The sequence below is a fragment of the Zeugodacus cucurbitae genome, chromosome 2 (assembly GCF_028554725.1).
Source record: "Zeugodacus cucurbitae isolate PBARC_wt_2022May chromosome 2, idZeuCucr1.2, whole genome shotgun sequence".
Lineage (NCBI taxonomy): Eukaryota > Metazoa > Arthropoda > Insecta > Diptera > Tephritidae > Zeugodacus > Zeugodacus cucurbitae.
This window is the reverse complement of record NC_071667.1, coordinates 2,914,980-2,934,620: the sequence shown is the minus strand read 5'-3', so window position 1 is coordinate 2,934,620 and position 19,641 is coordinate 2,914,980. Positions and strand designations below refer to the sequence as shown.

Below are 19,641 nucleotides of genomic sequence, written 5' to 3'. Positions count from 1 at the left end.
TTTAAATATCAATTATTTTATTATTTACCGAAAATGGTCAGTACTTAAAATGAAAATAGAAATCAAACTAAACTTCGAGTCTAATCGCGTACTAAATAATCACAAAAAATCGTAAACTTTACATTCATCAAAATAAAAGCAGTCATACTTGACAGTTATTATCATCAACTTAAAAAAAATTATAAGAAACAGTAAGGAAGGGCTAAGTTCAATTCATTATTTCTAAAATTATACGTTAACTTAATTCTGCTAATCCCCACTGAAAGTTTTAATATTTTAATATTAGGTATATGGATTAGGAGCTAGAGGAATTAATTAGAGATCGGGCAAATAAATGTGAATAAAATCACATTTTCATTAAAAAAAATTGCTTCCATTAGATAGCCTTAGGCTTAAGTAAAATTAGAATTAATATGCAGTTGACAAGCAAATTTAGGTTCTTTGATAAAAAAAAAACTTATGTTTTACAGAATAATGTAGCAAATTCGTATTGAAATCAATACGAGTCGAACATAACATACCCTTACATTTGTTATTTATAAGCTTATTTGCATATAGGAAGACAACGCGCCGTTTAACTTGGTATAAAATAAGGTAGGCCAGTAATTATTCTCCATATCGTAAGGCACTGGGATGATTCGCTTTTAATCGTATTCGAACCACAAATATATAGATATTTGTAAAACTTACTTAATTTTTCTAATAACATTATGAAAGTACAATATATTGCACATATCAAAATTGAATTGGTTAAGACTGCTCTTCAAAGAATGTCGTGATCATGTATGTACATAAATATTAAAACAAGTTAATGGAACGAACAAATTTCAAAGTCTTCAATGCATACAATTATTCTTTGTTGCGAAATTCTAAATTGTAAATCTTGCACTGTGTTTCCCATAAAATTGGATTAACAATATTCTGAATTATGAGTTTGTAAAGTGTGATAAAGTATTTTTGATTACCAAAATTATAAGTGCAGAATCAAATACATACCTAATAAACCAAGCGCTACTTAAGTTCGAGCGAAAGCGAACCAGTTACACTGGAAATTCGTACAAATTTAAAGCCTGTGATTACATCCAGGTTTTATAAAATTTCCGGAATTGTGAGGTGGTGAATGAAACAATTTAAATCACATATGTAGGGGGGGCCTCTGCTAATAGTAAGCATTACATACATACGTACACATGATTTTATTATATCTTCAACGTGTGTTGTTGACACAGTTCTATTCTGACCAAAATTGAATATCAGTTCAAAACGAAATGTGGATCACAAACCAGAGTCGTCGAAAAAAGATGAAATAGATTTGTAATAAAATTTTTAATATTTGGTCATCTGCGTTATTTCGTCAGAAGTGCTTGGACGTTGAACTTGAAACACATTCGTTTGTAAGTATTTTGCAGCTAGACAAAATCGCTCAAATAATCAGTGCTAAAAACGTCAACTCATTATCAATAAATCATTGCGGCACTTAAACACTTGCACCCCACAGCACGCATATACACGGTACTCTCGTTTAAAGGTCTCAATTTACGTATCGCTGAGAATTAGACCACATACATATGTACATAGTTCTCCATATAATAAGGCGTACATTTAAAGGGGTGTGTTTATATCGACACCTGCATAAAACACCTTACGCGCTTCGTAAAAACAACCGGTGGATCTAGGGTTTCGCAACTGCTATATGAGAAGGAGTTTATTAATTCGTTTCACATTTTTGAAAGATTATAGGCTTTTAGCACTTATGTGTAACATAGTAATGATGAATATGGCATTTAACGTATAGAGAACCCAAAAAAAGTTATAATTTTTATTTACTAATATTTGATAAACCTGTTTAATAGCAATATTCAAATTTTGTATTTTCTAATAGAATTCATTGCGCCATAAAATTTAAAATTTTTCCGATAATTTTTTGTCTAGAGACTATTTTGCGTATGATTTAGTGGAGTACTGATGCAAATTAGCCAAATAACTTAAAATGTTATTTACTTACATAATGTATTTAAAAACTTAATACAGACAGGTGTATGTGTTATTAATTTGAAGATTATATTAAAAAAGTGATAAAATATCAGACAGTAATATTTTGTGTATTAGGTGCCCCCTTAGGGGCCGACTATGCCTGTGCTCTTAATTGGAGTATATTTTTATTTTTAAGGCATATTCAAAAAAAAAATCATAAACGAACATGTGTGTATATGTATATATGTATATTTAAAAATAGAAACAATACCTCATAGGCAAAATAGATTTCACACGAACAGGTATATAAGTATGGGGGTTGATCAAGATTCTTCCATCAGTTGATGGAGGATAAATGTGCATACATAACCAATTGGAGATACAATTTGTTCAATTTATTCTACTAACAGGGAGATGAGTTGAGTATTGTATATAAAATTGTACGTCTATGTACATAGGGTGAAATTTTTTTCATTCTCGAACATTATTGCGTAGTAGGTACAACTTCTAATACAATAAATATAAGTGCACCAACATACATACAAACATATCAATGCAGTACACCGTGAATTCCTACTTATTTTGTTCATCACTACTCCAGTGCAAAATCACATATCCGTTATCAAGCAGCTACCGAAATTACGAATCTTTTATTTAAAGTTATAAGACTGTTATATACAATGCTACAAATACATATGTAAATAAGTATATACACAGGTTGTTGTATGTACATATGTAGATAGAAGTGCGAAATGCCTTTAGACATAATTGCAATTGTATATTTCGCAATTCGCGATTAATGAATGAGTGTATTTTAGTGACATCTATTGAGTAAAATAGCGGTTTGTTTACTTATAACAATTTTGTTTACATAATATTCTTAACTTTTTTACAACAACGCAGACGCAAACACGCGAAGAAGAAGCATATATGAGTGATCGGTAACAAAATTGATGGAGGTAGTGGCGGTAATAGCAGCAGTAGCGACAAACAATATGATTATAGTATTAAAAAAATGTGTGAGACTCCGTCCAAGTGATCGAAATAATTACGACTACCAGCCAGTTTATCGTAGACATGGGTTGCAGCGTGTACTGTCGCACCTGTGCAGTACCTCCTAGGGATTTAGCGGATGGAATGATCGACATTTTTGCAAACACGAAAATTATTGCACTTTTGAGTACTATAAAGGAGTGGAAATTGGATATTACGCAGGACGATGGACTGTCGAAGTGTATTTGTAAGCCGTGCGAATTGGCGCTAATTAAGATTGATACATTCCGATTGCAAGCGTTGAGAGCTAAAGAATATTTACAAAAGCGACTTCAATCGTTAGAGGCAACTACTGTGGACGGTGAAGCAATTAACGGCAATGAAAATGACCTTCATATTGAAATAAATTGTGGTGGAGTGGAGATGCATAACAGGGAAGCCTTACCTATTCAAATTTGTAAAAATACAATTAATATATTTAATGAAAATGAGAAAGTGAGCGAGAAAGAGCAATCAAACAATATGCAATCAGGTTTAAGTGCAGTTATTGAAGAAACGGGTGAGTTATCGTTTGATTCGAATATTGAGTCTAGCAGACCACTCGAATTTCAGGTAATACTAATTGAAGAGGAAGAGAAATTGACATCACAGTGGATAAATGAAGACGAAAATGCTGGAGAGAAGAGAATTCAACCATTTATGAGGGGGGGAAATGAATATGAGGAGCTTAACAATAATGACAATAAAAGTGTATCAGAGGTAGCTACAGAATTGCATCCAATAAATATGCACATTTTCACCAAACCGACAAAAAAGAAATCAACTCACGGTATACCCAATGAAAAAAAAATGAAAAGCAAAAAAAAATGCCAAAAAAGGAAACATTATGAAATCACGCCAAAAAAAATTTTACCACTTGTTGAAAACAACCCACCGAAGACTGTTTCAGGGACACAATTTCAATTGATTCATAAAGAGACAATAAAAGACATAGGACCTCAATGTAAAAAATTAAGCGGCATACCTTTGGAGGATCAAGGGCAAATGAATGATATTCAAAAATTATTAGGCAGCAGCAGCATGTCACTTGAGCCACTTAGAGAGCCAAGTACATGCTCGTCCGACGATTTACAATCAGTTCTCATGAATCAATTCACACTTCAAATGATCAATGCAAATGTTAACATCCTTGAAGAAGATTTGCAAATTGATGACTTCGAAACTTTGCTGGCCGCAGTTGATGAGCAAGCCTCTTTAGCATCGATAAACAATAATAAAGAAAAATATTCCAGTTCTCTGGAAAACGGAGAAAATATACTAAAAGTAAACAATGAAAATCTGATTGGTTGTAAAAAAAGAATTCTAGCATCAGATATAGGAAAAAGTACCTTGTCAGAGGCTGCTATATACAGTGATAAAGAAACTGAAGGATTTGTAACGGAAATAAATGACAAAGCCAAAAATTATGAATCTAAAGTGGTAAATTCTACATCACTTAGCCCTTCTAAAAAAGTGTCATATAATGAGGAGTCGACTGGTAATACTATTCTTAAAAATAATGCATCTGGCGCTGTTGGCCGTTCAAATAAAGTAACTTCAAGAAGTATGCGTTGCCGCCTTTGTGTATGTAAGGTTTCGGATCAGCCACTTTTCGCTACAAAACAGATGCTCGATGATCATATAGCTTCAGTACACGATGATAAAGAACGACCATATAATTGCCCTCAGTGTACGGCGCGATATCGCACGCGAAGCGGGTGTGTAGCACACATAAACGCCATACACCTAAAAAAGGGGGACAAATGTGAGTTGTGCGATAAAATTGTTGTAGGCGGCGCCGGACAAATGCGTATGCACATCGAACGCAATCACACCCACGGCAACTACACATGTGAGATCTGTCACATAGAGCTAAAGAATATATCACTTTACAATTTCAAGTATCATAAAAGATGGCACAATGAAGATAAATTGTGGAGATGCGAGTTATGCGAGAAAGCATTTGTTACGCGAACTCATCTAATAGAGCACAAAGTAACACATACACGTCAAGGAAAGTTTCTTTGTACACGGTGCGGGAAAAGTAAGTAAATAGTACATTCATCATACATATATAAATAAATACATGCTTTGCCACATATTCTAAGTAGGTAAATTTAAATTTATTTAAAGGTACGCGCAGTAAATGGGAGCTGCGTACACACCTCTATGCCATTCATGGCGAAGGAGAAGCGCCATTAAAATGCAACTATTGCGAAGAAAGTAAGATGAAAATAACATAATGGGAATAATTTATTTCAAAAAATCTTGTTCCAGAGTTTACTCAACATGTACAGAAACGAGCTCATCTTGAGCGTTATCATCCCATGGAGTTGGCTAAGCGTATAGTTCCCTGTTCAAAATGTGAAAAACATTTCTCTACAGAGACTAATCTTCAACGGCATATTAAGCAACAGCATAATGAAGCTAAAGCCTATATCGGACTCTCAGATGTCGTGACGACTTCGCCAACACTTTATGACGGATTTATGTGCGCACATTGCCCTCGTAAATATCGCTCTAAGTATGCCCTCATTAAACATCTAAGAGTGCATGCGGTGATGGCAGATCGGCCATATTCATGTCCTGATTGTGATATGCACTTTAAACACTTCTCAGAATTGGACAGGCATGATTTGCAGCATCATGCTACAGTGCGTCCATACAAATGTGATGAATGTTCCAAAGCTTTCGCTACAAAAACCGCGCTTAAAATTCACCGACAAGTTCACGAAGGTGGGTACCCAAAATGATTAAAATATCCATAAACAGTTATACTAATAAATAGCGCATATTGTTTCCACTATTTTTGGGCTTATTAGTAAAGGGCAGAAACTTTCGATGCCCAGAATGTAATCAACGGTTCAAATTTGAGAAATCTTTGAATTTACACATTATTTCGCACAAAACAATGCGCCACACCTGTGAAATTTGTAAAAAGTCATACATACGACTAACACAATTGAAAAGTAAGTAACTGAGCACACTAGAAAACTGTTTAATTAATTATTATAATATAGCTCACAAAAAGCGATACCATAAGAGAACCACCGATTCAGAGGAAGAGTAACTCTACTCCATCCCCACAATTGATGGGCCTACATAACCATAATGTACCAAAGAAGTTGAACTCGGCAGCATTCCTAAAATTTCTTTTAGAATATTTTCTGATGCTGCAACAACAACACGAGAAAATGTAATTTATTAAGAAAAGATATGTATCTTGCTAGATACAGACAGATCCTCCACATGACATGATGTCGGGTATACGTGACGTAAACGGACTCTATTTTATGTCTGACCAATGCATGTTAAAAGAAAAATTATCAACAACGACTTTCAAATGTAATTTTAAATATAAATACGCTTTCAAATTTATTGTTTAAAATCAAATGTATGAATGTGAATGTACTTACATTATAAATGAATGAAACAGGATATATGTGAAACTATTCTGTATAAATCTTTAGATAATTTTGATGTTTTCTTCATTAATATTTGCATACTAATATTTAGCAGCTTTGAAGTCAGGCTCTTCGGCACCTCCTTTTGGAAACTTTCGTTTTTGGATAATATTCTGCAAAAAAAAAAAAATAAAAATAATATCTTTTAAAAATTACACGAAAATTATTAATTTTATTGTTATGTACCTGTATTTTCTGCCATTCACGATCCAACTCTGCCTTTTCGCTTTTCTCTGTTTTGTTTTTTCGAGTTCGTCTTCCGTCTTGCATTTTGACTCCATATTGAAATGCAGCTTTGGGTAAAGCCTCCTTTGTGCTCATATAATCGGAATATTCCTCTTGTGTATCAAAATCCCATCTACCAATAGGTCCTTTTTTGTTGCCCAAATCCATTTTGGTATAATCTACTTCGTCATCAGAATCATCGATAGCATCATTCATCTCTTCTAGGCCTGGATAACACTCAGCGTAACCTTCGGGTTCATTAGCAAATCGCGAAGCTATCGTCTTTGTAATCTTTGGCGGTGGAGGGATGTTCGTTACTAACGGCTCGGAATCGTCGTTACCTTTTACATCCGCGAAGTAAGATCCAGTCCCACCTTTAAGGTTATTTTTATCTAATTTGGAACTTTCCTTTTTAGAACTTGGTTGATAATCACCAATATCGTCATATATGCTGTCACCAACAGCTTTTCCAGTTAAATCAACACCATCACTCAATCCTGTCCCAATCATATTCAATGATTGTTCCATTTCTTTTTCATAGAAAAGGGGTTTATCTTTGTCCCTTTTCTTGTTTTTCTTATTACGACCACCAGCCCGTAAATAGGAAAGAATTTGAGAAAGTTTATTTATAACTATATCATTTGTAGTGAGGGTGGCAATGTCTTCCCGATTAACAGGCACTTCGAATTTTGACCGTACCAATGTTGTAGGAATATCAGTTTCGCCCAAATCATCCTCTAAATCAATAACGTAGGCCATGCGACCTGGAGCAAATAGTTCATTACAAGACACTTCTTTGGATCGCCTAGCTTGAATTATATTGAAAATGTTTCGGGCCATAGTGCTTTTTATAGTCATATGATCATCAACATCTTTGTTTTCTGCTTCAGCTTGCTCAGCTGCTGCGGTTTCTGCCAACTTTTCAGTAGCCGCCGCCACTGCCAATTCTTGTTCTTCTACCTCTTTAGTTTGTAATTCAGAACGTACTTTTTGTAAAAGAGCATAATCGAGACCCTTCACCAAATGGGTGTGTCGCATATCACCACCTAAAAATTTAGATTCCTGTATAATTCGACGACGGCGCTCAGCCGCATCTATGCCTGATTTTAAATCCGGAGCAACAGCACGATAAGCATTGTTGCTACTATGACCAGGTGTGCTGACGTTTTGATAATCTGGATTTGCACCGTCACGGCGTTCCCTGGCTCGATCGCGATATTTTTCGGAAAGTTGCTGTAATTTGCCATCTTCCTGTTTCTTAAGTGCCGCATAAAAATTTTTCTTCTTCCGACGCAAATCATTACGTTCACTACTTGAACCTTGAGGTTTTTTCTTTTCAATGGACGACGATGTAGCTGCAGCTGCATTTATAGATGGTGTACTCCCGGGAGGCGGTTGACGCGGAGTAGCCAAAAGTTTACGAAAATCATCGTTTGTCAAACGGACTGATTCAGCCATTTATTTGATTATATATGTTAAAAAACAAACAGGAGACGATGATAAAATATATTCAGTACTATAATAGTTATGTCAGTAAAGTATCGGAAAGATGAGCAGTCGATAAATTAATACATAAATATTTGATTGATTCCAAATTTTGTTTAATATATAAATTTGATTTATAATTAGTAAATTAATTAATTATGTTGCAATAATGTTATTAATATGTTTTTGTGCCTTTTAACTTCAAACAAAATTATTGATATTAAAAATATGCTCCAGAAAGTTCAATTTTAAAAATCCTATGTCATTATAATAACCAAAAAATTACGAAATTCTCGATATTAAGACAAATTAATTAATTTAAACAATTTTATTTTATTTAAAAACTTGATGTGTTTGGAAATATAAAAAGATATTATTACTCATTTAACGTCAGCAAAATCAGCTGTTAATTTTTATATGCATTTTATTTTATGGCAATCTTGCAAATATGCAAGACCATGTTTTGTGGTATTTATGGCATGCTTACAATTAATTCACAATCAGCTGATATTGCCAAAGAGCGCTCATTTAACTTGTGTTGCCATATTGCAAATTTGCCATTTTTATGTAAGTGCGACGTTAATGAGTACAACTATTGTAACGAAAATGGTACCAGATCTAACTCGAATCAACAATCGGAATCGATAGCGTCTCAGATTTATCCAGACATCGAAATTCGTAGTTGCCAAAATGTTCAAGTGTCGATGTATTGCCAACTTTCGACTATTCTGATAAGGGAGTTGTCGAGTAAATACGAGTGTCGATGTATTGCCAACTTTCCACTATTCTGATAAGGGAGTTGTCGAGTCAATACGATGAAAAAGAGAGAGTTGTCGAGTAAAGTGTAAACAAGTTGGAGTTGTAAAGTAGAGTATTGAGTAATAAAGTGTTAAGTTATAAGGATTTAGAAATAAAGATTAGTGTATAGCCATTAAAGTGTGACTTTTATTTGACAATCCAGTGATCGAACTTAGGGTAAAGTTTCAGGACAGATTTTGGAAATCCGTTACAATATGGAGAATTTATGAAATCATCATGGCACGCAATATTATATGGCAACATCGTAAATAATTTGCGAACGCCGGTTTCGAAAATGCTGTATCGAAAACAATAAAAAAAAAATTTTATCAGTTGGATTTAGGTGGACATATGTGGGCTATAATGTGTTTTAATTTGCAAACATAAATTATTAATAAATGGTGTTTTCGCATATAAACAATGAACAAATGAAAAAGAACTTTGCGAAGTTATTGCCAAAAGTATATGTGCGTGTATAAACACACTATTAAGCTTTTCTTAAAGCAAGAGTTCAAGCTCGTTTGTTTAGAAATGTAGTGATTATATATAAACTGATATTTAATGTTTACAAAGTGTATATTGGCATATTTAGTGGTAAAAAAATTGTTTGCAATTTTCCTCTGTTAAGTGCCTTTTAATATTTTTGGTATTGAATGCGCTAAGTATTGTGAAAAGCAAAACAAATACTTATTTTCGTTATTTTTTTCAAATTTATTGTTTTAATAATAAGTATTTTTGTCATTAATAAGAAATAAATGTGACCTTAAGTCTAAAAGAAAAAATATTAGATCGAAGTATTTGAGAAAAAGCTTGGCATGTACCTCGAGGTGCTTAAGCGAGATTTATTTAAGTGCGTTTCCCGCCTCAGTGTCTCAAAAGTCTTGCATATTAGGAAGGGGTACTTAAGCGGGGATTACTGTATATAGTTCTATATTGATTTAAGATAGCTAATTTATTTATAGCTAAAAAAATAAGTAATTTTTTTAGAAATTCCCTAATCAAACCTCAAATAAACCGTATCTATAAATATCAGCAGTGTGTGTAAACCCTTAATGCAATTCAATTCAATTCCTATTTAATTCCTAAAATTCAGATTGCATTACCTATCTTCAACTAAAATACAGTAGACAATGCACATTTTCTTTTTAAGTTCAAATATATAAAGCAACTGTTTCCGCCATGCGAAAAATACGTCGACGTTTCACCTATAAGATTGGTGCATTGTTAGCTGTCCTTACAATGGTTTCATTTTTACTGTTTATTCGGCCTCAGGAGATGGATCGCAATGAAAAGATGTAAGGAAATATTAATATATATACAGCTTAAAATATATATTTTTTTTACATTCCAGTTTAATAATAGAGCGTTCTATACGTTCACCTATGAATCGTGGAGAGTGCCATCTCCCCCAACTGCCTTTAAATGATTCAGAAGTAATGAAATATTACCATACAGTTGATAAAATCCAATGTGGAAATGCCCAAGATGATTGGGTCACATGTGAGGTACAAGCAATCATTTTATAATTTTTTATTAAATTATTTTACAAGTATTTTATAATAGAATAAAACCACAGCTAAAAAGTTGAGAGTAGAAATCTAATATTTCACATGAATATTGTCATTTATTTATAGAAATCTATATGTTTTGTCAAACCAGAAATAAGTGCCACTCAAGGGGAAGTCATTTGTACTTATACAGATGTGATACGTAGCTCAGATTATACAAGCAAATATGGTAAATCGACCAAAACCAAGGAACCATATATATTGCAGGCTAGTGATTTCGTAAAAGTTGTCTGCCACAGTTCTACGTCTGGTAATATTTGGTATGGCATGGCTTTTGGCATAAGAGATGGAGTTGCTGTAAAACCGAAAGCACCTCCACAAGTTCCGATTTATGCGGGCCTCGCTGGTGGTGTTGCCAATATTGTAAATGAGGACAATAATCCTTTTGTGTCAAAGTATTTCAACATACTTATGTTTGGTTTTGACTCTCTCAGCCGTAATGCATTCCAACGCAAATTACCTAAATCGTACTCATATTTAGTACAAGATTTACAAGCCATTGTTTTGCAAGGCTATAATATTGTGGGTGACGGTACTCCCCAAGCTTTAGTACCATTGCTTACAGGCTATACTGAGCTGGAATTACCCGAGACTCGTACACGCATGCCGAATGCAATGAACGTCGATGTTTATCCAATGATATGGAAGGAGTATGCACGTCATGGATATTATACCTCTTTCAACGAAGATGTACCAAATATTGGTACATTTACATATCGAATGAAAGGTTTCAAAGAACAGCCAGTCGATCACTATTTGCGCACACTATATTTAGAAGCACCTAATATGTGGAATTGCTGCACACAACACTGCATAGGCCATCAACCAGATCATGTTGTAATGTTTGATTACACTAAAAATGTAAATATATGATAAATATTGGTTGAAAAATTATATTTGGAATAAAATTGCAAATTCACATTTATCTTTAAGTTCATGCTTAAATACAAGGATTCACCACGTTTCGTATTCAGTTTTCATGGAGGATTATCACACGATTCTATTAATTTGGTAGGTGCGGCAGACGATGACTTAAATTCCTGGCTGCGTATTTTGAAGGATACACATATTCTCGATAATACAATACTGATTATGATGTCAGATCACGGTAATAGGTAAGAATTCACATCTTAGCAAAATTCTATGTTGAATCGTGATGTGCATACTGAAACTTTAAATTCCAATCTGAAACGAAATAAATTATTTTATTTCATATCTCTATTTAACTATGTTGACTATACTGCATGTTAAAGTTATGATTTATATATTTTATATTTTTACAATATATTACATCCTTTATATAGATTTGCTGAAGTTCGAGCTACCCTGCAGGGCAAACAGGAAGAACGGCTGCCGTTTTTCAGTTTCACATTTCCAAAAGCATTTCAGGAAAGATTTCCCGAAGAGTATGCAAATTTTAAAGCGAACGTTGATCATTTGACCACACCATTTGACGTGCATGCTACACTACAACATATCCTTGGTAAGATCCTGACAACATCTTTTCATATTGATAGTGCTATCTAGTTTAATATTTATTAACTAATAATTGATATTTCAGCACTTCAAAGCAGTACCGATGATATGGAAAATCATAAATTGAATTCAGATTACTATATGCCACCGGAAGTTGTAACTGAGAATTTAGTGTCTTCACGTCACCAACAGCTTGCTCAAAAACGTGCTATTTCATTATTCGACATAATACCAAAAAATCGATCCTGCAGCGATGCTTACATCGAACCACACTGGTGTGCCTGCCTCAACTGGCAGCGACTCTCCCTCAATGAAAGCGAACCTCACACTCCAGTATTGCTGAAGGCAGCCGATAGCATTGTGAGAACCATTAACGATCTAACCAATTCGTACCGTCATCTTTGTGCCCCCCTTGAACTGGTACACATCAATTGGGCATTACGACTTCATCCACATAAAGAACTTTTAAGCTATAAGCAAAATAGTGACAAGGATGGCTATGTAGCAGACTTGAGTGATAAAATGCATATAAACGAAGAATTATATCAGCTGCAGATCGTTGTAGCACCGGGCCAATCCCTTTATGAGGCTAGCGTCTCATATGATTTAAAAACATTCGAGATGCAAACAAAGACTACTGAAATATCTCGTGTAAATAAATATGGCGATCAAGCCAATTGCATATACGAACGCAATCCGGAAATTCGAAAGTATTGCTACTGTCGTGCATAAATACCTTTGAAATTTAAATAATTTAATTCACAAAGATTAATATTTAAATTTCATAATTTTATTCGTGTGTATTTTTAAACCGGGTAATAGTTTCTGTAGTTCTATCCATACCATATATGTGTTACTCGAATATATTTAGAAAGGAATGAGTATGTAAACTCAGTAAATTTAAAATTACTTTATCGTAAATACCTTTAATTATTGCTAGTCTAGCATTGGCGCTTAGTCACTGCATTTTGTAACGTGATACACATTTATTATAGACAATGGCCAATATATGAACAATTCAAATGTTGCTGTAGTCGTTACAACATACATATGGCACATCCAATTATGTTTAAGTACCTTTGTATTATCAGAATTATTTTAAATACCAACAATAAAATATGAAAACGGCACATTTCCATCTGCCCAGATTACTACAAATGTATATATCGCACTTTATATGATTAGTCGTTGATCTTAGAAGGAAACCCGAAGAATGAAAAAAATTTTACGCGTGGCTTGTTCGAGTTCATAAAATCAACTTAAATTCATCGTCATTAGTACGGTCTACGTTATCGGTGTGGACTGAATTTACATTTTATTGAGGAAACTAGTAACTCGACCTCTATAACATCCCATAAAAAACTTATAATTCAGAAAAAGCAACATAAAATTTTGTGTAAAAATGTATTTCCTTTCATTATTTGCTTTTTAAAATAATAAATTGTAATTCTTTTTAATTATAGTAGAAATTAAATATTTTATAGTTTGTTGTTTTGTTTCCTTTTAAAACAAATTCTATTGGTAATGTTAGTGTTTTCGTTTGTAATGTTTGAAAATTAAAGAACGAAACAATATCTGTTGATAATTTATATATATAAATTGAAGAATTGCGAATACGCTTTGTTCGCTTATAACAAAAACGTTTCAATACGTTGCTACTGATCGTGACGTTAACTATCAATATTATTTCTTGACGGGCTTGCTGTCGAGTACAGGTTGAATAGTTTTGCCACCAAAGATTTGACCCCAACCAATCAAACTGTAAGAAATTTTAAAAGTTATTTTTATGGTTATCAATATTATTTCTCAATGATACTTACCGCCAATGTTTCTCCACACGACGGCTTAGAGCGATTTTTTCTCCTTTCTCGGTACAAACTGGCGTGGTGAGAACAATTTTAGCTAAATCACCTTTCGTAGCCGAGATTCGTCCACCCGTACTCAAGGAACCAATATTCACCAACAGAATCTCGTTTCTTTGCAATTTTTCCACACGCGCTCCCTTTTTATCACCATCGGTGCGTACACCCAATAATCGTCGCAAAAGATAATACGAAATTTCCAACTCTATGTAAATGTCAGGAAGATGGCCAACAGCACCCAGCACCTGTCCAACCAGACGATCTGCACGACATAAAGTTGGATCGATTTTGGTACCCACGCCAATTAAACCGCCGGGTACGGCGTACTGCAGTTCATTTTGTTCAGCATACAATGAGACGATACGGGAGAAAATTGGTCTGCACGTGATGTTACCTTCACTGTCCTTCGTAACTACACCAGGACGAACTTCAATTTCCTGACCCACCTTGAGCACACCGCATAGAATAGAGCCGCCAGCCACACCACCCTTCAAATCGTTCACCTCACAACCCGGCTTATTTACATCAAAAGAGCGGATGACGATTAGTCGTGGTGGCGCTTTAAAGTCTCGCTGCGGTACCGGAATCTTTTTAGTAATATACTCACACAATACCTGTATTAAAAAAAAGCAAACTTGAATATGTAACTGTATAAAATATTTCATAACTTACATCAATATTGTACTTCAGCTGCGCAGAAATTGGTATTATAGGTGCTCCTTCAGCAACTGTTCCCTGCACAAACTTCGTTATTTCTTCATGTTGCTCTTTAGCTTGACTTTCCTTTACCAAATCTATCTTATTTTGCAAAATAAGTATTTGTTTTAGCTTCATAATTTCAATGGCAGCCAAATGTTCAGATGTTTGCGGTTGAGGGCAGGATTCATTACCTAATGTAAAAAATAGTAACATTAAATTTAATTTATGTACATAAATCTCGGCTTACAATGGCCGTTATTATTAATTTACCGGCAATTAAAAGTAGTGCGGCATCCATCACAGCAGCGCCGTTCAACATTGTTGCCATAAGGATGTCGTGACCAGGACAATCCACAAAACTCACGTGGCGCACCAACTTGAAACGACCAGAACACGATGGGCGTGCGCAAGGAAAACTATCATCCTTACTTGAACCGTCGGAAATGAAGCAAGCCGGTCGAGGACATTTCGGATTGTCACATTTATAAATTTTGGCGTTGGCGTAGCCTAGATAAATTTATATAAGTTAACGGGTTATTTAGTTTCTTTCCATAATAACTATTTGTATTCCTCGCCTTAAGGAAGCAAGTAAAAATATTTTCAATACTGTTTTAGCAAATTTTATTTTATCTCTATTTAAAAACCTCTTAATTATTTCTACTTAAAATTGGTTATAATTAAAATAGATAAATGGAAAATTAACAGAACCTTTAAGGCAGTGAGAATTAAATTGTATGATATAATACTTAACAATAGTTTATTCTAAAATATATCCAAAATATCCTAGTTAAACATGTAAATATGTTTTAGTTGTGTGAAACTTTCTGAATGAATTATTTTGATAATTAGATAAAATATAATATAAAATAATTGCGTTCGAAATTTTGTCCATTAGCCGAATGTCAGCAATTGTTTTTATATGAAAGAAATATTCTTGATTGTATTTTCTTTTTAATTAAAATTAAATTATGTTTTAGTAATTTTTTTGTACAATTAATTAAAACAATACTTTGCGGCAGTTTTCTGCACCACAACGACAAGAAACCTTCTCTGCCGCTGACAAATTTTCATAGTCTGTGCGCACATAATCGAAAGTCAATTCTTCTCCAGCTTTTATTGGTCGAAGAGAGAAGAACGCCAAACGAGGCATGTTAATATCCAGGTTGTTAATCCAGAAAGGAAACACCGCTAAATTTGGATTACATGAGTGATTTATAAAATGCGATATATTGCCATAGAGCGCCGCATCAATTGTATACACACTCTCTCCCGAGGTATTGTAATCTAAATCGAAGAGGTAAGTACGTCCAATGGCGTCATATGTTTGGCCACGATCATTCGCCTCTTCGCTGGTAATTATCTCGCCCACATATTCACACACGTATTCTCCTTTACGCAAAGGTTTCTCAGTCCGTACACCCCAACCGCAACCATTGGAAGTACGGAATATGCAAAGGTTGTTATTGCGTCCACGCTGTATCACGCGATTCACACATTTCTCGTCACACAAACATTTATTGTTACATTCATAAATTGCTTCTCCAGGTCTGATTCGTAAACGGCCGTTCTTATCATAAGCAAAATAACTATCCGCCATCCGTGCACAGCACGAAGTTAATGGTGCGCAATCGTTTTCACATTTACAACCTATTGGTGGATCTTCTTGGATTTTCACATTTATCCCGGCGAAACTGTCTTTAATGTATTTAAAAGTGGGATCAATGACTTCCAAATCGACGAAATTCTCAATCGATATCGGAGCAGTACTTTCTACTTGGTTCATACGCTTCTGAAATGATTGTAGCTCCATTTGTTGCTGCTTACGGCGATAATAGACAGGCTTCATAAGCATCATATCAAGAATACGTTTACGAATCTTTTCGGGTTCTCGTTGGTTACGAGATCGGCATGCACGGAATTGTGCCAATAATATTAAGTCCGCCTTCAATACTAGAGGATCATATTTATCCAATTTATCTATTTGTAAGTTGGTCATATCAAAACAAAGGCCCTTCTCCGCAATTTCCAATTCAATCTCTGTTGTTATTTTTGAAATAATATACTCATGCAGTGTATAACGCGATTCAATGAATGGTTCAAATAGTGCACATTCACATACATTGATGAGGGACTCCCACGTATTCGTTTCGGTAGGATATCCGAACCATTTGACAAAAAATATAGGATTTCCATTAACTGACTCAATCGATTCTATGCATTCTACAATGTACTCTTCATTTCCTTTGAATCGTTTTAGCTTTTTTCGCTTCGTAATAGGTGTTTCTTCACCCTCAGGCTCTGCTAAGTTGTTGTCAGACTCGGGTTTATTTCTTTTTTTGCCCACTGTTGGTGAATCCTTTATTGTGTTAATTGCATTTGTGAAGACATGTGAACGCGGCGTTCTAGAGCTGCGCTTCTGATCATAATAAAGAGATGGAGCACTTTCAGAATGACTCTCATAACCACTGCTGGGACTTGTCGAGTTACCACGAGTTGATTGGGTTTCGCCGAGACTGCTACTGCGTGCCGAAGTACTAGTTAGCTGCGTATCTACGCTGACACTGCGATGCTTATGATTACACACTCGGAGAGCTCGCTGTTCTTGAACGACGGGCAAACTATTACGGCGTTTTTCGTCTAATTTCGTTTCAAAATCGCGCAGCAATTTTGGCGAACTCATTAAAGCGCGAAGTTTTTTTTCACTCAGGCGTTCTGCAGAATGTAAATATCCAGCACCAGTACCGTTTGTGAAGATATAAATTGGATTTCAGATGCATGGAATTCCATTTAAAGTGAAAATAAAAGTCAATGAAAAACAGAAGAAAACAGAAATTAAATTAGTGTGCTGGACTCTGCTATTTAGCATATTGAATTTTTATATATAGAAATTAAGTACTCAATACAAGACAAAACTTGAATACAAATATTAAATAGAGCATGTAATCAATAAATGCCCAACTACCAAGAAGTCTATCAATTTTTCCTTAAGGAATCCTATGCACATATTATTTTTATTGCATTATTACATTTTTATTATAAATAACAAATTATAAAGGACAGCAAGATTTCCAGCAACTAATTTAATTAATTTAACTTTAAATGGAATTCCTTTAGCACTTTTTGTCTTATCAATGTTCATTAACATACTCTTTACACAAAATTAAAGTATATCTGTATGAATCCACTAAATCCCGACCATGATGTAAATATACAGCGGCTGACAGCAAATATTATGTGCAATATAAAAATAATATTTTACTGCGATATCGACGAAACGAAATTATGATCGTTTTTATGTTTTTTAACAATATGTTACAAGTAAATTAGTGTACTGTTTTGGTAATTAAATTGATTCAAAATAATAATCTGTATTTACAGCGAATCTATTAGACGTATTTATAAACGAAATATAGATTTTTTTCATTGAAATTTTAATAAATATTTAAGAAATATAAAATGTGTTCAGAAGTTCAAATAAATGTAATTATAAAATAGGAACAAGTTTCTGTTCCCAAACAAGCAACATATTTTAATTTTTTTATAGTAACTATGTTATCCAGTAACATTCAAAAATCTTCGATAAGTTTTTCAATAAACATATTTGTGCATATTCTTTTGAAATGCCTAAACAATGCACTACGTAGCTGATATATTCATATATACATATACACGTACAAAAACATTTGGATATGTTAATGTTAGTTTAACCGAAGACACTTGGGTATTTGTTGTGATATATGAAAAATATGAAAAACATGTTTATCATCAGAATTCATGGAGATACACATAAAGTAAAGAATCAGAACCACGATAATTTTCCGAGAATTTACATTTAATAGATGAATGTCCTTAATTGTTTCTATTTAGTTAATAATATACATATTCCTAGGTAAATTTGAAAATGTTCTCATATCTACTACAAAAAATAATTTCTTCAAATTATAATACATACCGAGCTTAATAGTAATATTTCTTTCCAGCTCATTTTTAAAGCGAACAGTTTGCACTCCAGAAATAGCTTTTACTACGGTTGATTTACCGTGGGCTACATGTCCAATGGTACCAATGTTAATTGTAGCCTGGCGCGAAATAACTTCCGGAGAGAGTGGAGTTAAATTCTCTAAATCCTGTAAATACATAATATGTAAACATTATAAAGCAATCCATTGGAGAAAAGTTAGAGCAAACCATTCAGAAAACTAATAACGAAATGGTTTGCTTACGTTGAAATGAGGTTAGAATCCTCATATTGCATCAGAAATAGATGATTTATTGACGAACATATTACTGTGAATGTATCTTTACTACAATTATTCATAATTTTGATATTAACATTTTCATAGATATATTGACATCGCTTCCAAATTATTTTGTGTTTTAACGCCACGTGCAGTATTTATTTTCATTCACGGCAGATTTTTGAATGCATATAATATTTTTCTATGTTAAGCAAAGTCTTGATATGGAAATGTTGAATGTAACATTAATATTAATTCACACTAATAATTGGTGTTCCGGTTAATGACAATAAAGAAGTATAATTTAGACGAATTTATAAAACTCGTATTATTAGTTTGATGCAATTGACATATGCCGCGTTGTCCCTTGACAACTCTAAAATTGGTTTTTGCTTTCATCTCATTTTGTGGTGCGCTCCACCTTTCCCTGGCACATTTTGGGACTTACCAAATTATCAAGATCCTGTTTTTGCAAATTTGTATTCACACCTATTTGTGCTTCTGTCGTAGACATTTTTTATATTTTTATATTAATAATTCACACGGTCAAGAAGTAATTCAATTCAATGAATTCAAACTGGTCTACGTCTAAACATAAAAATTTATCGGTCACTTGTGAAGAAATATGCCAACTTCACGCGGCGCCTTTTATGAAAGAGATAATAGTAAAATTATGTGAAAGAGACAAATATATTATTAAACTCGGTAGGGATGTATTTTAAAACAAATGTATTAAGTCCACTTTCACACAGGCAACTTCTGTTGCTAATCTCGGGCGATTCTCTTTTGCTGTCGCCCCTTGCGTTCACACGAGAAATTC

General features: G+C 33.9%; 4 protein-coding genes across 17 annotated transcripts in view; 2 read left to right on the top strand and 2 right to left on the bottom strand.

Moving 5' to 3' along the window:
• The window catches only part of LOC105221616 (protein Red), a 33,379-nt gene extending 25,136 nt beyond the window's left edge, over positions 1–8,243 (bottom strand). The window contains exons 1-2 of the mRNA XM_011198728.3: positions 6,657–8,243; positions 6,423–6,583 (exon numbers count right to left, since the gene is read on the bottom strand). Of these exons, the coding sequence (XP_011197030.1) occupies positions 6,512–6,583; positions 6,657–8,153 (1,569 nt within the window). The 5' untranslated portion in view covers positions 8,154–8,243 and the 3' untranslated portion in view covers positions 6,423–6,511. The remainder of the gene's footprint in view (positions 1–6,422; positions 6,584–6,656) is intronic.
• Positions 1,258–6,480, top strand: Zfp184 (zinc finger protein 888). Of its 3 annotated transcripts, none has more exons than XM_029037732.2 (6): positions 1,258–1,394; positions 2,878–5,050; positions 5,140–5,229; positions 5,284–5,742; positions 5,829–5,975; positions 6,027–6,480. In XM_029037732.2, exons 2-6 carry the CDS (start codon positions 3,052–3,054, stop codon positions 6,074–6,076), a joined length of 2,745 nt encoding a protein of 914 aa, XP_028893565.1. In that variant the 5' UTR covers positions 1,258–1,394; positions 2,878–3,051; the 3' UTR covers positions 6,077–6,480. The 3 variants fall into 3 exon arrangements, with proteins under 3 accessions (XP_028893565.1, XP_011197031.1, XP_028893563.1); XM_011198729.3 differs by lacking the exon at positions 1,258–1,394 and adding an exon at positions 2,243–2,392; XM_029037730.2 differs by lacking the exon at positions 1,258–1,394 and adding an exon at positions 2,331–2,414.
• A 1,009-nt stretch (positions 8,244–9,252) lies between the features above and the next one.
• Lly_3 (4-hydroxyphenylpyruvate dioxygenase) lies at positions 9,253–13,184 on the top strand. Of its 11 annotated transcripts, none has more exons than XM_054227208.1 (7): positions 9,253–9,439; positions 10,072–10,273; positions 10,330–10,483; positions 10,613–11,407; positions 11,480–11,661; positions 11,851–12,029; positions 12,108–13,184. In XM_054227208.1, exons 2-7 carry the CDS (start codon positions 10,158–10,160, stop codon positions 12,752–12,754), a joined length of 2,073 nt encoding a protein of 690 aa, XP_054083183.1. In that variant the 5' UTR covers positions 9,253–9,439; positions 10,072–10,157; the 3' UTR covers positions 12,755–13,184. The 11 variants fall into 11 exon arrangements, with proteins under 11 accessions (XP_054083183.1, XP_011197028.1, XP_054083285.1 ...); XM_011198726.3 differs by having other exon boundaries at positions 9,253–9,445; positions 10,129–10,273; XM_054227310.1 differs by having other exon boundaries at positions 9,253–9,445; positions 10,106–10,273.
• Positions 13,185–13,407: 223 nt separating this feature from the next.
• On the bottom strand, positions 13,408–19,492 carry Su(var)3-9 (eukaryotic translation initiation factor 2 subunit 3). Of its 2 annotated transcripts, XM_011198720.3 has the most exons (6): positions 19,270–19,470; positions 18,536–18,710; positions 14,854–15,090; positions 14,557–14,774; positions 13,843–14,498; positions 13,408–13,781 (listed from the first exon to the last, which is right to left on the bottom strand). In XM_011198720.3, exons 1-6 carry the CDS (start codon positions 19,333–19,335, stop codon positions 13,706–13,708), a joined length of 1,428 nt encoding a protein of 475 aa, XP_011197022.1. In that variant the 5' UTR covers positions 19,336–19,470; the 3' UTR covers positions 13,408–13,705. The 2 variants fall into 2 exon arrangements, with proteins under 2 accessions (XP_011197022.1, XP_011197020.2); XM_011198718.3 differs by lacking the exons at positions 13,408–13,781; positions 13,843–14,498; positions 14,557–14,774; positions 14,854–15,090 and adding an exon at positions 15,149–17,295 and having other exon boundaries at positions 19,270–19,492.
• Positions 19,493–19,641: the final 149 nt, after the last annotated feature.